General features: G+C 41.6%; 1 protein-coding gene across 25 annotated transcripts in view; it reads left to right on the top strand.

Moving 5' to 3' along the window:
* TTN (titin) overlaps positions 1–17,358 on the top strand; it is a 245,697-nt gene that overhangs the window by 200,333 nt on the left and 28,006 nt on the right. For all 25 annotated transcript variants that reach the window (XM_052793469.1, XM_052793487.1, XM_052793478.1 and 22 more), the window contains one exon: positions 109–17,214. In XM_052793469.1, coding sequence (XP_052649429.1) covers positions 109–17,214 — 17,106 coding nt within the window. The remainder of the gene's footprint in view (positions 1–108; positions 17,215–17,358) is intronic.

Genomic DNA, 17,358 nt, shown 5'->3' on the forward strand with positions numbered 1-17,358 from the left:
ATGCCTTTTCTTTTTTGGAAGTGGGTGGGATGGGCAGGGAGCACTTTCAGACAGTGTAAGAGTAACTTCCTCTGTAATGTAATGTTTTATCTTTTCCTCACTTTTCAGACCCACCAGGTCCACCTGCAAATCCAAGAGTGACTGATACTACAAAGACAAGTGCATCTTTAGCCTGGGGCAAGCCTCATTATGACGGTGGTCTTGACATAATTGGTTATATAGTAGAGCATCAAAAGGAAGGAGAAGAAGAATGGGTAAAAGACACGACAGGGACTGCTTTAAGAATCACTCAGTTTGTTGTTGCTCATCTGCAGACAGGAGCCAAATACAATTTCAGAATCTCTGCCATGAATGCTGCAGGTGTCGGTGAACCAGCAATAATTCCAAGTGTGGAAATCAAAGACCGGGAAGAGATTCCTGACTTTGAATTAGATGCTGAGCTAAGAAGAACGCTTGTTGTTAGAGCTGGATTAACTATTCGGATTTTTGTGCCAATTAAAGGACGTCCAACCCCAGAAGTTACATGGACAAAAGATGGTGTTTCACTCAAAGGACGTGCCAATATTGAAAATACAGACTCTTTTACACTCTTGATTGTCACAGAGTGTACCAGATATGATGCAGGAAAATACATAATGACTCTTGAAAATGCTGCTGGTAAGAAGACTGGCTTTGTAAATGTAAAAGTCTTGGATACACCAGGTCCGCCAATAAACCTTAAGCCTAGAGAAATAACCAAAGACAGCATCACCCTCCAATGGGATATGCCTCTGATAGATGGCGGTTCACGTATAACAAACTATATTGTTGAGAAACGTGAATCAACTCGGAAAGCATATTCAACAGTCACAACCAACTGCCAGAAGTGTTCCTTTCGGATTCCTAATTTGGCTGAGGGGTGTGAATACTATTTCAGAGTGCTGGCTGAAAATGAGTATGGTATTGGTGAACCAGCTGAAACTGCAGAACCAGTAAGAGCTTCTGAGGCACCATCCCCACCTGAAAGCCTTAATATTATGGATGTAACACGGAGCTCAGTTAGCCTGGCTTGGCCAAAACCAGAACATGACGGTGGCAGCAAGATCACTGGGTATGTAATTGAAGCACAGAGAAAAGGAACCAACCAGTGGGCACACATCACCACTGTAAAAACACTGGACTGTGTAGTAAAGAATCTAACTGAAAATGAAGAATATACTTTCCAGGTTATGGCAGTTAACAGTGCTGGAAGAAGTGCCCCAAGAGAAAGCAGACCAGTTATTATCAAGGAGCAAACAATGCTACCAGAGTTTGACCTCCGTGGTATCTACCAGAAAACAGTCATTGCCAAAGCTGGTGACAATATCAAGATTGAAATCCCTGTGCTTGGTCGTCCAAGGCCTACTGTGACTTGGAAGAAAGAAGACCAGATACTTAAGCAAACACAAAGGGTAAATTATGAAAATACTGCAACTGCAACCATACTAACCATCAATGAATGTAAACGAAGTGATAGTGGTCAATATCCACTGTCAGCTAAAAATATTGTTGGAGAAGTTAGTGAAGTAATCACAGTTCAGGTTCATGACATACCTGGACCTCCTACTGGACCAATCAAATTTGATGAAATTTCATCTGACTTTCTAACATTCTCATGGGAGCCTCCTTTGAATGATGGTGGCGTACCAATAAGTAACTATGTTGTAGAAATGCGTCAAACTGACAGTACCACATGGACTGAATTGGCAACCACAGTGATACGTACTACATTTAAAGCCACTCGTCTTACTACTGGAGTTGAGTATCAGTTCCGTGTTAAAGCTCAAAACAGATATGGAATTGGTCCAGCCATTACTTCAGAGTCTGTAGTTGCCAACTACCCATTTAAGGTACCTGGGCCTCCTGGCACTCCTCAGGTGATTGCAGTCACCAAAGAAACCATGACCATTAGCTGGAATGAACCAGTAACTGATGGTGGAAGCCCAATTCTGGGATATCATGTTGAAAGAAAAGAACGAAATAGCATTCTTTGGCAGACTGTAAGTAAAATGCTGGTATCAGGCAATATCTTTAAATCAACTGGACTTACTGATGGCATTGCATATGAATTCCGTGTTATAGCAGAAAATCTGGCTGGGAAGAGTAAGCCAAGCAAGCCATCTGAGCCTGTGTTTGCCCTCGACCCAATAGATCCACCTGGTAAGCCGATACCTCTGAACATTACAAGACATGCAGTTACACTGAAGTGGACTAAACCAGAATATAATGGAGGTTTTAAGATAACTGGCTACACTGTTGAAAAAAGAGACCTTCCTAATGGCCGTTGGCTGAAGGCTAATTTCAGCAATATACTAGAGACTGAATTCACTGTAAGTGGTTTGACAGAAGATGCTGCCTATGAATTCCGTGTGATTGCTAGGAACGCTGGTGGGGCTGTTAGTCAGCCCTCTGAGCCATCAGATGCAATAACTTGTAGAGATGACATTGAAGCACCAAAGATAAGAGTGGATGCTAAATACAAAGACACCTTAGTGCTGAAAGCAGGTGAAGTTTTCAGACTTGAGGCTGATGTTTCAGGTCGTCCTCCACCAACTATGACATGGACAAAAGGAGAAAAAGAACTTGAAGACACAGCAAAACTAGAAATAAAAATAGCAGATTTCTCTACTGTTCTTATCAATAAAGATTCTTCAAGAAGAGATGGCGGTGCCTATACACTTACTGCAACAAATCCTGGTGGCTTTGCCAAGCATATCTTCAATGTTAAAGTTCTTGATAGACCTGGTCCCCCAGAAGGACCTTTGACTGTGTCTGAAGTCACTGCAGAAAAATGTGTGCTGTCATGGCTACCTCCACTGGATGATGGAGGAGCAAAGATTGACCATTATGTGGTTGAAAAACGTGAAACCAGTAGATTGGCATGGACAGCTGTAGCCACAGAAGTTCCATTAACTAAACTGAAGGTTACTAAGCTGTTGAAGGGCAATGAGTACGTGTTCCGTGTTATGGCTGTTAACAAATATGGAGTTGGTGAGCCTCTGGAATCAGAGCCTGTTCTTGCAGTAAATCCATATGTGCCACCTGATCCACCTAAAACACCTGAAGTTACAGCAATTACAAAAGATTCTATGGTTGTCTGTTGGGGCCATCCTGATTCTGATGGTGGGAGCCCAATAACTAACTATATTGTGGAACGTCGAGACAGGGCTGGTCTACGGTGGGTGAAATGTAACAAACGGGTTGTTACTGACTTACGTTATAAAGTGTCTGGACTGACAGAAGGCCATGAATATGAATATAGAGTCATGGCTGAAAATGCTGCTGGAGTCAGTGAGCCAAGTCCAACCAGTCCATTCTATAAAGCTTGTGATACTGTATTTAAGCCTGGTCCCCCAGGTAATCCTCGTGTTTTGGATAGCAGCAAGTCCTCAATTACAATAGCATGGAACAAACCAATATATGATGGTGGTTCAGAGATCACAGGTTACATGGTTGAGATCGCACTACCTGAAGAAGATGAGTGGAAGATTGTAACTCCACCAGTAGGTTTAAAGGCCACTTCTTTTACCATCACTGACCTGAAAGAAAATCAGGAGTATAAAATACGGATATATGCTATGAACTCTGAAGGTCTCGGAGAACCTGCTCTTGTTCCTGGGACTCCAAAAGCTGAAGAAAGAATGCTACCTCCAGAGATTGAACTTGATGCAGAACTACGTAAGGTTGTCACTATTAGAGCCTGCTGTACTCTAAGGCTCTTTGTCCCAATCAAAGGAAGACCAGCACCTGAAGTAAAATGGACAAGAGAACATGGAGAATCTTTGGATAGAGCGAGCATTGAATCAACAAGCTCTTACACTCTACTTATTGTTGAAAACGTAAATAGATTTGATAGTGGCAAATACATACTGACAATTGAAAACAGCTCAGGTAGTAAGTCAGCATTTGTGAATGTCAGAGTTCTTGATACACCAGGGGCACCTCAAGATTTGAAAATAAAAGAAGTTACAAAATCATCTGTTACACTCACATGGGAGCCTCCTCTCATAGATGGTGGCTCTAAAATAAAAAATTACATTGTTGAAAAGCGTGAATCAACAAGAAAAGCTTATTCAACTGTTAATGCCAATTGCCACAAGACCACCTGGAAAGTTGATTCACTGCAAGAAGGCTGCAACTACTACTTCAGAGTCCTAGCTGAAAATGAGTATGGAATAGGCCTTCCAGTTGAAACTTCAGAATCCGTAAAAGTATCAGAGAGACCACTTCCACCAGGGAAAATAACTTTGTTGGATGTTACAAGAAATAGTGTATCCTTATCTTGGGAAAAACCTGAACATGATGGTGGTAGCAGAATTCTGGGCTACATTGTAGAAATGCAAAGCAAAGGCAGTGAAAAGTGGTCAACTTGCGCTACAGTAAAAGTTACTGAAGCCACTATTACAGGATTGATCCAAGGTGAAGAATACACCTTCCGTGTTTCAGCTCAGAATGAGAAAGGTATCAGTGATCCCCGCCAGCTGGGTATACCAGTTATTGCAAAGGATCTTGTGATTCCACCAGCTTTCAAACTACTGTTTACCACCTTCAGTGTTCTAGCAGGAGAGGACTTAAAGGTTGATGTTCCTTTTGTTGGTCGACCCAAACCAGCAGTGTTTTGGCATAAAGACAATGTGGCATTGAAGCAGACGACAAGAGTAAATGCAGAAAGTTCAGAAAATAACACAGTGTTAACAATAAAAGAAGCATGCAGAGAAGATGTGGGGAATTATTTAGTTAAACTTACAAACTCTGCAGGTGAAGCAACCGAGACCCTAAATATTGTTGTCCTTGACAAACCAGGACCTCCAACTGGACCAGTAAAAGTAGATGAAGTAACAGCAGATAGTATTACCATTTCCTGGGAACCACCCAAGTACGATGGTGGTAGCTCTATCAATAATTACATCGTGGAAAAAAGAGACACTTCCACCACCACTTGGCAGATTGTGTCAGCTACTGTTGCAAGAACAACTATAAAAGCAAGTCGATTAAAGACTGGCTGTGAATATCAGTTCAGAATCGCAGCTGAGAACAGATACGGGAAGAGTACCTATCTCACTTCAGAGCCAATCATAGCCCAATACCCATTTAAAGTTCCCGGTCCACCTGGAACACCTTTTGTAACAAACGTCTCAAAAGACAGCATGGTGGTACAGTGGAATGAACCAGTGAATGACGGTGGTAGCAAGATCATTGGGTATCACTTGGAGCGTAAAGAAAGAAACAGCATTCTGTGGGCTAAACTCAATAAAACACCTATTCCAGATACCAAATTTAAGACAACTGGCCTTGAGGAAGGTCTTGAATATGAGTTCAGAGTTTATGCAGAAAACATAGTGGGCATTGGAAAGGCAAGTAGAGCATCTGAATGCTATACTGCACATGATCCATGTGACCCTCCAGGTCGTCCAGAACCTATAATTGTCACAAGAAGCTCAGTAACACTTCAGTGGAAGAAACCTGTATACGATGGTGGAAGCAAGATCACAGGCTATGTTGTTGAAAAGAAGGAGCTACCTGATGGTCGTTGGATGAAAGCAAGCTTTACAAATGTCATTGATACCCAATTTGAAGTAACTGGTCTAGTTGAAAACCAGAGGTATGAGTTCCGTGTTATAGCAAGAAATGCTGCAGGTATTTTCAGTGAACCATCTGAGAGCTCAGGGGCAATTACAGCAAGAGATGAAGTAGAACCACCTCATATAAGTATGGATCCAAAATACAAAGACACTATTGTAGTGCATGCTGGTGAGTCATTCAGGCTTGATGCTGATGTTCATGGCAAACCAATACCCTCCATTCAGTGGTTAAAAGGTGATCATGAGCTGACAAACACTGCTCGTATGGAAATAAAAAGTACAGATTTTGCAACAAGCCTTAGTGTGAAGGAAGCCATTAGAGTTGACAGTGGTCAGTATGTACTACTGGCAAAGAATGTTGCAGGTGAAAAGAAAGTTCCCGTTAACGTCAAAGTTCTTGATAGACCTGGACCACCAGAAGGTCCTGTTGAGATTACAGGCGTTACTGCTGAAAAATGCATGCTGTCATGGAAACCTCCGCTACAAGATGGTGGTAGCGATATTTCACACTATGTTGTAGAAAAAAGGGAAACCAGTCGCTTGGTGTGGACGGTCATTGATTCAAATGTGCAAACCCTAAATTGCAAAGTTACAAAACTTTTAGAAGGAAATGAATATGTTTTCCGCATCATGGCGGTAAATAAATACGGCGTTGGTGAACCTCTTGAGTCCGAACCAGTTCTTGCAAAGAACCCATTTGTAGTGCCACTTGCACCAAAAGCACCAGAAGTCACAGCCATTACCAAGGATTCTATGATAGTTGTATGGGAAAGGCCAGCCTCAGATGGTGGTAGTGAAATCCTAGGCTACGTCCTTGAAAAACGAGATAAGGAAGGTATTCGCTGGACAAGATGTAACAAACGCTTGATAAGTGAACTGCGATACAGAGTGACTGGGCTTATAGAAAATCATGATTACGAGTACAGAGTTTCAGCTGAAAATGCTGCTGGTCTTAGTGAACCGAGCCCACCTTCCACTTACTACAAAGCGTGTGATCCTATTTACAAGCCAGGTCCACCCAATAATCCTAAAGTTGTGGATGTTACAAGATCTTCGGTTTTCCTTTCATGGGGTAAACCCATCTATGATGGTGGCTCTGAAATTCAGGGATACATTGTGGAAAAATGTGATGTAAGTGACGGCCAATGGGCAATTTGTACCCCTCCAACTGGAATTAAGAATACTCACATGGAAGTAGAAAAATTAGTGGAAAAACATGAATACAAATTCCGCATATGTGCAGTTAATAAAGCAGGAGTTGGAGAGCATGCAGATGTTCCTGGTTCTGTTATTGTGGAAGAGAAGATGGAGGCACCAGACCTTGACCTTGACATGGAATTAAGGAAGATTGTAAATGTGAGGGCAGGAGGTTCCTTAAGACTGTTTGTTCCCATCAGAGGTCGTCCAACGCCTGAAGTAAAATGGGGTAAAATGGATGGTGAGATCAGAGAGGCAGCTATTATTGATACCACTAGCAGCTTTACTTCCCTTGTTCTAGACAACGTTAACAGATTTGATACTGGAAAGTATACTCTGACTTTAGAAAACAGCAGTGGAACCAAGTCTGCCTTTGTCAGTGTAAGAGTACTGGATACCCCAAGTGCACCTGTTAATTTAAAAATCAGAGAGATCACTAAAGACTCTGTTTCACTTTCATGGGAGCCTCCTCTCTTGGACGGTGGAGCAAAAATAAAGAATTACATTATTGAAAAGCGTGAAGCAACAAGAAAAGCATATGCAGCTGTTGTAACAAACTGCCACAAGACTTCATGGAAAGTAGATCAACTTCAGGAGGGCTGCTATTACTTCTTTAGAATCTCTGCTGAGAATGAATACGGAATTGGCCTCCCTGCAGAAACCAGTGACCCAGTTAAAGTTGCTGAAGTTCCACAGCCTCCTGGGAAAATAACAGTGGATGATGTCACGAGAAACAGTATCTCACTAAGCTGGGCAAAACCTGAACATGATGGTGGCAGCAAAATCATACAATACATTGTTGAAATGCAAGCAAAGGGTAGTGAGAAGTGGTCAGAGTGTGCTCGTGTAAAAACACTTGAAGCGGTTATTACTAACCTAACTCAAGGGGAAGAATATCTTTTTAGAGTAATGGCTGTAAATGAAAAGGGTAAGAGTGATCCTAAAGCACTTGCAGTTCCAATAGTTGCCAAAGACCTGGTGATTGAACCTGATGTAAGACCTGCTTTTCACAGTTATAGTATCCAAGTGGGACAAGATCTGAAAGTAGAAGTACCAATTGCAGGTCGACCAAAACCAACTGTTACCTGGGTAAAAGATGGCCAGCCATTAAGGCAGACGACAAGGGTGAATGTTAGCGATTTGACTGATCTTACTACATTGAATATTAAAGAAACTAGCAAAGAGGACAGTGGCACTTATGAAATCACTGTGGCTAATGTTGTTGGGCAAAAGTCTGCCTCTGTTGAAATTATAACTCTAGACAAACCTGACCCTCCATTAGGACCTGTGAAGTTTGATGAAATAAGTGCAGAAAGTATTACCCTATCATGGAATCCCCCAGTGTACACAGGCGGCTGCCAAATCACCAACTATGTTGTTCACAAGAGAGATACAACAACCACTGTATGGGAAACAGTTTCGGCTACTGTTGCAAGAACTACACTGAAAGTGACTAAACTGAAAACTGGTTCAGAATACCAGTTCAGAATATTTGCTGAGAACAGGTACGGGCAGAGCTTTGCATTGGAATCTGCACCAGCTGTAGCACAGTACCCCTACAAGGAACCAGGACCTCCTGGCACACCATTTGTGACAACAGTTACAAAAGATTCCATGGTCGTACAGTGGCATGAACCAATAAATGATGGTGGCAGTAGAGTGTTGGGCTACCATCTTGAGAGAAAGGAGAAAAACAGCATTTTATGGGCTAAAGTGAACAAGACTATTATTCAGGACACAAGTTTTAAGACAACTAACCTTGAAGAAGGAATTGAATATGAGTTTCGAGTTTCTGCAGAAAATATTGTTGGTGTAGGCAAAACAAGTAAAGTTTCTGAGTGCTATGTAGCTCGTGACCCATGTGATCCTCCAGGTCGCCCAGAAGCTATAATAATAAAAAGAAGCTCTATTACTCTGCAGTGGACCAAACCAGAATATGATGGTGGAAGTAAGATTACTGGTTATATTGTAGAGAAACGTGACTTACCAGATGGTCGCTGGATGAAAGCTAGCTTCACAAATATCATTGAAACTCAGTTCACTGTAACAGGGCTTACTGAAGACAAAAGATATGAATTTAGAGTAATTGCAAAGAATGCTGCAGGTGCAATAAGCAAACCTTCTGACAGTACAGGACCAATAACAGCAAGGGATGAAGTTGAACTTCCACGAATTTCAATGGATCCAAAGTACAAAGACACAATTGTTGTAAATGCTGGTGAAACATTCAGACTTGAGGCTGATGTTCATGGAAAGCCACTACCAACCATTAAGTGGTACAAAGGAGATAAGGAGCTTGAGGAAACTGCTAGATATGAAATAAAGAACACAGATTTCAGTGCATTAATAATTGTAAAAGATGCTATTAGAGTTGATGGTGGACAGTACATTTTAGAAGCCTCTAATGTTGCAGGAACAAAAACAGTACCAGTAAATGTAAAAGTCCTGGACAGGCCAGGACCTCCAGAGGGCCCAGTCCAAGTGACAGGAGTTACAGCTGAAAAATGTTCATTGGCATGGGCTCCTCCTCTTCATGATGGTGGCAGTGATATTTCTCATTACATTGTAGAGAAGAGAGAAACTAGTCGCCTAGCGTGGACTGTTGTTGCTTCAGAGGTTTTACCTACAATGCTGAAAGTAACAAAACTCTTGGAAGGAAATGAATATGTTTTCCGTATTATGGCAGTTAACAAATACGGGGTTGGTGAGCCTTTAGAATCTGTGCCAGTAATGATGAAAAATCCATTTGTGGTTCCTGGACCACCAAAGGCTTTGGAAATTACCAACATCACAAAGGATTCTATGACTGTGTGCTGGAGCCGGCCAGATAGTGATGGAGGTAGTGAAATCATAGGTTACATAGTAGAAAAGAGAGACCGAGCAGGCATCAGATGGATAAAATGCAATAAACGCCGAATTACAGATTTGCGATTGAGAGTTACAGGTTTAACAGAGGATCATGAATATGAATTCAGAGTTTCTGCTGAAAATGCTGCTGGAGTGAGTGAACCAAGCCAAGTTTCTCCTTACTTTAAAGCTTGTGACCCCATGTTCAAGCCTGGCCCACCTACAAACGCCCATGTTGTGGATACCACCAAAACTTCTGTTACACTTGGTTGGAGTAAACCTATTTATGATGGTGGTTGTGAAATCCAGGGATACCTTGTAGAAATCTGCAAAGCAGATGAAGATGAATGGTCACTTATTACTCCACAGACAGGTGTACGTGCCACTCGATTTGAAATCAAAAAGCTTATTGAACATCAAGAATATAAACTACGAGTGTGTGCCCTCAACAAGATTGGTGTAGGAGAGGCTGCATCAGTTCCTGGTACTATTAAACCAGAAGACAAACCTGAAGCTCCAGAACTTGATATTGATTCAGAGCTAAGGAAAGGGATAGTGGTTAGAGCTGGCAGCTCTGCTAGGATTCACATACCATTCAGAGGACGACCAACACCTGACATCACATGGTCTCGAGAGGAAGGTGAATTCACAGAAAAAGTTCAGATTGATAAAGGCATAAACTACACACAGCTTTCAATTGACAACTGTGATAGAAATGATGCTGGAAAGTACATTCTTAAGTTGGAGAACAGCAGTGGTTCTAAATCTGCATTTGTTACAGTAAAAGTCTTGGACACACCAGGACCACCACAAAACTTAGTGGTAAAAGATGTAAGGAAGGATTCTGCTGTATTATCTTGGGAACCGCCCATTATTGATGGTGGTGCAAAGGTAAAGAACTATGTAATAGACAAGCGTGAGTCAACCAGGAAGGCATTTGCAAATGTAAGTGCTAAGTGTGGCAAGACAAGTTTTAAAGTTGAAAATCTTACAGAAGGAGCAATTTATTACTTCAGAGTTATGGCTGAAAATGAATTTGGAATTGGTGTTCCAGCTGAAACCACGGATGCTGTCAAAGCCTCAGAGCCACCTCTGCCTCCTGGGAAAGTAACACTCACCGATGTGACTCAGAGAAGTGCATCATTTACATGGGAAAAACCTGAACATGATGGAGGTAGCAGAATTTTGGGATACATTGTTGAAATGCTGCCTAAAGGAACAGAAAAATGGAGTGTTGTCAGTGAGACCAAAACATGCAATGCAGTTGTGTCTGGTTTGAGTTCAGGACAGGAATATCAATTTCGTGTGATTGCCTACAATGAAAAAGGCAAAAGTGATCCCAGAGCACTTGGAATTCCTGTGATAGCTAAAGACTTGACAATTGAGCCAAGTTTCAAACTGATGTTTAATACATACAGTGTACAGGCTGGAGAAGATCTAAAGGTAGAAGTACCATTTATAGGTAGACCCAAACCTACTATTACTTGGACGAAGAATGAGCAGCCACTGAAACAGACAACCAGGTTACATATTCAGGATACATCAACATCAACTATCTTACATATTAAAGAAAGCAACAAGGAAGACTTTGGTAAATATACAGTAACAGCAACAAACACAGCAGGTATGGCAACAGAGCACCTGAGCATAATTGTACTGGAAAAGCCTGGCCCACCACAAGGACCTGTCCGCTTTGATGAAGTAAGCGCAGACTTTGTTGTTTTATCATGGGATCCACCTGATTATACAGGTGGCTGTCAGATAAGCAACTATATAGTAGAAAAGCGTGACACAAGCACTACCACGTGGAGCATTGTGTCAGCAACAGTTGCAAGAACAACTATCAAAGCAACAAAGCTTAAAACAGGTTCTGAATACCAGTTCAGGATTTCTGCCGAAAATAGATATGGGAAGAGCTCTCCTTTGGATTCTAAACCAGTTGTTGTGCAATACCCCTACAAGGTGCCTGGGCCACCTGGAACCCCATTTGTAACAGCAGCTTCCAAGGACCATATGATTGTAGAGTGGCATGAACCAGTTAATGATGGAGGAAGCAAAGTTCTTGGCTACCATCTTGAACGTAAAGATAAGAACAGCATTCTTTGGACAAAACAGAACAAGTCACTCATTGCAGACACCAAATACAAAACAGATGGCCTTGAAGAAGGTCTTGAATATGAGTTCAGAGTTTCTGCTGAAAACATTGTTGGCATTGGCAAAGTCAGCAAAGTATCAGAATTATATGTTGCCCGAGATCCTTGTGACCCACCTGGCCGCCCAGAGGCCATTGTTGTTACGAGAAATAATATCACGCTGAAGTGGAAAAAACCAGAATATGATGGTGGAAGCAAAATAACTGGATATATTGTAGAAAAGAAAGAACTACCAGATGGTCGGTGGATGAAAGCCAGCTTTACAAATGTGTTGGAAACAGAATTTACAGTAAGTGGTCTTGTTGAAGACCAACGATACGAATTTAGAGTAATTGCAAGAAATGCAGCAGGTTGCTTGAGTGAACCATCTGAAAGTACCGGGCCCATTACTGCCAGAGATGAAATTGAAGCACCAGGGGCTTCTCTGGATCCTAAATACAAAGATGTCATTGTTGTTCATGCTGGAGAAACCTTTGTTCTTGAAGCTGATATCCACGGCAAACCTATTCCTGACATTACATGGTCAAAAGATGGTAAAGACCTTGAAGAAGCAACTGCAAGAATGGAAATTAAATCTACCATTCAGAAAACAACTCTTACTGTCAAAGACTGTGTAAGAGTAGATGGAGGTCACTATACTCTCAACCTCAGAAATGTTGGTGGCACAAAATCGATACCAATCATTGTAAAAGTTCTTGACAGGCCAGGACCTCCAGAAGGACCTTTGAAAGTTACAGGTGTCACTGCAGAAAAATGCTACTTGGCATGGGCTCCACCTTTACATGATGGCGGTTCTAGTATCTCACATTATATCATTGAGAAGAGAGAGACAAGCAGGCTTTCATGGACACAAGTAGCAACAGATGTGCAGGCTCTCAACCACAAAGTAACCAGACTCCTTGCTGGCAATGAGTACATTTTCCGTGTAATGGCAGTGAACAAATATGGAACTGGAGAACCCTTGGAATCTGAGCCAATTGTGGCTCGTAATCCATACAAACCCCCTGGTCCTCCTTCAACACCTGAAGTTTCAGCAATCACAAAAGATTCTATGGTGGTAACATGGTGTCGCCCAGAAGATGATGGGGGAGCTGAAATTGAAGGTTACATACTTGAAAAACGAGACAAAGATGGTATCCGGTGGACCAAATGCACTAAGAAAAGGCTGACGGACTTGCGATTCAGAGCAACAGGTCTTACTGATGGGCATTTCTATGAATTTAGAGTTTCTGCTGAAAATGCTGCAGGGGTAGGGGAACCCAGTGAACCATCCATTTTCTATCGTGCTTGTGATGTATTATATCCACCAGGTCCACCAAGTAATCCAAAGGTTACAGACACTTCCAGATCATCAGTTTCCCTTGCCTGGAGTAAGCCCATTTATGATGGCGGTGCTCCAGTTAAGGGATATGTAGTAGAAGTAAAAGAAGCTGCTGCTGATGAATGGACTACCTGTACACCACCTACAGGCCTACAAGCAAAACAGTTCACTGTTACAAAACTTAAAGAGAACCAGGAGTATAACTTCCGCATCTGTGCCATCAACTCAGAAGGAGTAGGAGAACCTGCTACTATACCTGGTACAGTCATAGCAGCAGACAAGATTGAACCTCCTGAAATTGAGCTTGATGCAGATCTCAGAAAAGTAGTCACTGTACGTGCTAGTGGTACATTACGCCTCTTTGTCACCATCAAAGGAAGACCAGAACCTGAAGTTAAATGGGAGAAAGCAGAAGGAACAATTAGTGAGCGAGCTCAGATTGAAGTCACCAGTTCTTATACAATGCTGGTCATTGACAATGTGAATAGATTTGATAGTGGTAGATACAATCTTACTTTAGAGAACAACAGTGGCAAGAAATCAGCTTTTGTTAATGTCAGAGTGCTTGATACACCTAGTGCACCTATAAACCTGACAATCAGAGAAGTGAAGAAAGATTTTGTAACATTAGCCTGGGAACCGCCACTTATTGATGGTGGAGCTAAAATTACCAACTATGTAGTTGAAAAGCGAGAATCCACAAGAAAGGCATATGCCACAATTACAAACAACTGCATGAAGAATTCCTTCAAAATTACTCAGCTACAAGAAGGATGTAGTTATTACTTCCGTGTTCTAGCTGTAAATGAATATGGGGTTGGCTTACCAGCAGAAACACCTGACCCAATTAAGGTTTCTGAACCACCTTCTCCACCTGCAAAGGTCATTCTTGTTGATGTGACTCGCAACTCTGCTTCAATTAAATGGGAAAAGCCAGAGAGCGATGGTGGTAGTAAAATTACTGGTTATATAGTAGAAATGCAAACTAAAGGAAGTATAAAATGGAGTGCATGTACACAGGTGAAAACATTAGAAGCAACAATAACAGGTTTAAGTATGGGAGAAGAGTACAGTTTCAGAGTGATTGCTGTTAATGAAAAAGGAAAAAGTGATCCAAGAGAACTTGGTGTCCCAGTCATTGCAAAAGATATTGAAATCCAGCCATCTGCTGAGCTCCTTTTCAACACATTCACTGTGAAAGCTGGAGATGATCTTAAGATTGATGTGCCATTCAGAGGGCGACCTCTTCCAACCGTTAGCTGGAAGAAGGATGGGAATCCCTTAAAAGAGACAACCAGGGTAAATGTTCAGACATCAAAGACTTCAACTTTACTGTCCATCAAGGAAGCTTCAAATGAAGATTTGGGACATTATGAATTACATCTTTCAAATACTGCCGGATCAACAACAGCTTCTTTAACTGTTGTTGTCCTCGACAGACCAGGACCACCAACTGATGTGCATATTGATGAAATTAGTGCTGATAGTGTAACTCTGTCTTGGAAACCTCCAGGATATGATGGTGGGTGCCATATTAGCAATTACATTGTGGAGAAGCGAGAAACTACCACAACAACATGGGATGTAGTATCTGCAGCAGTTGCAAGAACATCAATTAAAGTATCTCGACTCACCACTGGCTCTGAATATCAATTCCGTATTTGTGCAGAAAACCGCTATGGGAAAAGCACTTACAGTAATTCTCCTTCTGTTGTGGCAGAGTATCCATTTAAGCCTCCGGGACCACCTGGAACTCCTCATGTGATACATGCAACTAAAGCTTTCATGATTGTAACTTGGCAGGTACCAGTTAATGATGGAGGTAGCAGAGTACTAGGATATCACTTGGAGCGTAAAGAAAGAAGCAGCATTCTTTGGACAAAAGTCAACAAGAGCCTTATACCTGATACGCAAATGAAAGTTACAGGTCTTGATGAAGGACTGCTGTATGAATATCGTGTGTATGCTGAAAACATTGCTGGAATAGGCAAATGCAGTAAAACATGTGAACCAGTTGCTGCAAGAGATCCATGTGATCCTCCTGGTCAACCAGAAGTTACTAATATTACAAGAACATGTGTATCACTGAAATGGACTAAACCAGAATATGATGGTGGAGCTAAAGTAACAGGATATATTATTGAACGCAGAGAGTTACCAGATGGTCGTTGGCTAAAGTGCAATTTTACTAATGTGCAAGAAACATACTTTGATGTAGGTGGACTTACAGAAGACCAGCGATATGAATTCCGTGTGATTGCAAAGAATGCTGCTGGACTCTTCAGTCAGCCATCTGAATCAACTGGACCTGTGACTGTAAAAGATGATGTAGAAGCTCCAAGAATTATGATGGATGCCAAATTCAGGGATGTTGTAGTTGTGAAAGCTGGAGAGGTGTTTAAAGTCAATGCTGATGTTGCAGGACGACCAGTTCCAGTGATCTCATGGACAAAGGATGGCAAGGAGCTTGAAGGAAAAGCTAGAGTTGAAATAGCCTCAACAGATCACACTACTGCAATAACCGTTAAGGACTGTATCCGAGGTGATTCAGGACAGTATGTACTAACATTACAAAATGTTGCAGGAACAAGATCTTTGGCAATTAATTGCAAAGTACTTGATAGACCTGGCCCACCTGCAGGCCCATTAGAAATAAATGGCCTTACTGCTGAAAAGTGCCATTTATCATGGGGACCCCCTCAAGAAAATGGCGGTGCAGATATTGATTATTATACTGTAGAAAAACGTGAGACCAGCAGAATTGCATGGACACTTTGTGAAGGAGAGCTTAGAACAACATCCTGTAAAGTGACAAAACTACTGAAGGGTAATGAGTATATTTTCAGAGTGATGGGAGTTAACAAGTATGGTGTTGGTGAGCCTCTAGAAAGTGTTGCTGTCAGAGCCCTAGACCCATTTACAGTCCCAAGTCCACCTACATCTTTAGAGATCACCAGTGTCAGCAAAGATTCGATAACTCTGTGCTGGGCAAGACCTGAGTCTGATGGAGGCAATGAGATCTCTGGCTATGTAATTGAAAGACGTGAGAAAACTAGCCTAAGATGGATTCGTGTAAACAAAAAGCCAGTTTATGATTTAAGAGTGAAATCATCTGGTCTCCGTGAAGGTTGTGAATATGAATTCCGGGTTTATGCAGAAAATGCTGCTGGCCTCAGCCTTCCAAGTGAAACCACACCATTAATTCGGGCAGAAGATCCAGTGTTCTTGCCATCTCCCCCATCTAAACCTAAGATTGTGGATTCTACAAGGTCAAATATAACAATTGGGTGGACAAAGCCACTGTTTGATGGAGGTGCTCCAGTAACAGGATACACAGTTGAATACAAGAAAACTGATGAAACTGACTGGACAACTGCTATTCAGAACTTAAGAGGCACAGAATACACCATAACTGGATTAGTAGCAGGCTCTGAGTACATCTTTAGAGTGAAATCCATTAACAAAATTGGTGCCAGTGAACCAAGTGATGTCTCGGAACCTCAGGTGGCAAAAGAAAGAGAAGAAGAACCTTCCTTTGATATTGACAGTGAAATGCGGAAGACTTTAATTGTAAAGGCTGGTGGATCATTCACAATGACTGTTCCTTTCAGAGGCAAACCAGTCCCAAATGTAACGTGGAACAAACCAGACACTGATCTCCGTACACGAGCAAGCATTGATACTTCAGATAATTGCACATCTCTTACTATTGAAAAAGCAACAAGAAACGATTCTGGAAAATACACACTAACATTGCAAAACATCCTAAACACTGCTACCTTGACTTTAATTGTCAAAGTTCTTGATACTCCTGGCCCACCATCTAATATTGCAGCAAAAGACGTAACTAAAGAATCTGCTGTGTTATCTTGGGATGTTCCTGAAAATGATGGTGGAGCACCTGTAAAGAACTACGTTATTGAAAAACGAGAAGCTAGCAAAAAAGCGTGGGTCACTGTGACGAACAATTGTCATCGTCTGTCCTACAAAGTGACTGGCTTGCAAGAAGGTGCCATTTACTACTTCCGGGTTTCTGGAGAAAATGAGTATGGTGTTGGAGTGCCTTCTGAGACCAAGGAGGGAACAAAAATAACAGGTGTGTTTTACTAAGAAACATATTTGTTAATATTTAAAACAATATATGTTTTAAAATGTTTATTTCCAAATAATATAAAAAGTGTTACATCTATTTACAGTAAAAAGATAATATTATGGTAGGTATGTCTGTGGTTTTACAAAT

This window comes from Harpia harpyja, chromosome 7, assembly GCF_026419915.1.
Source record: "Harpia harpyja isolate bHarHar1 chromosome 7, bHarHar1 primary haplotype, whole genome shotgun sequence".
NCBI lineage: Eukaryota > Metazoa > Chordata > Aves > Accipitriformes > Accipitridae > Harpia > Harpia harpyja.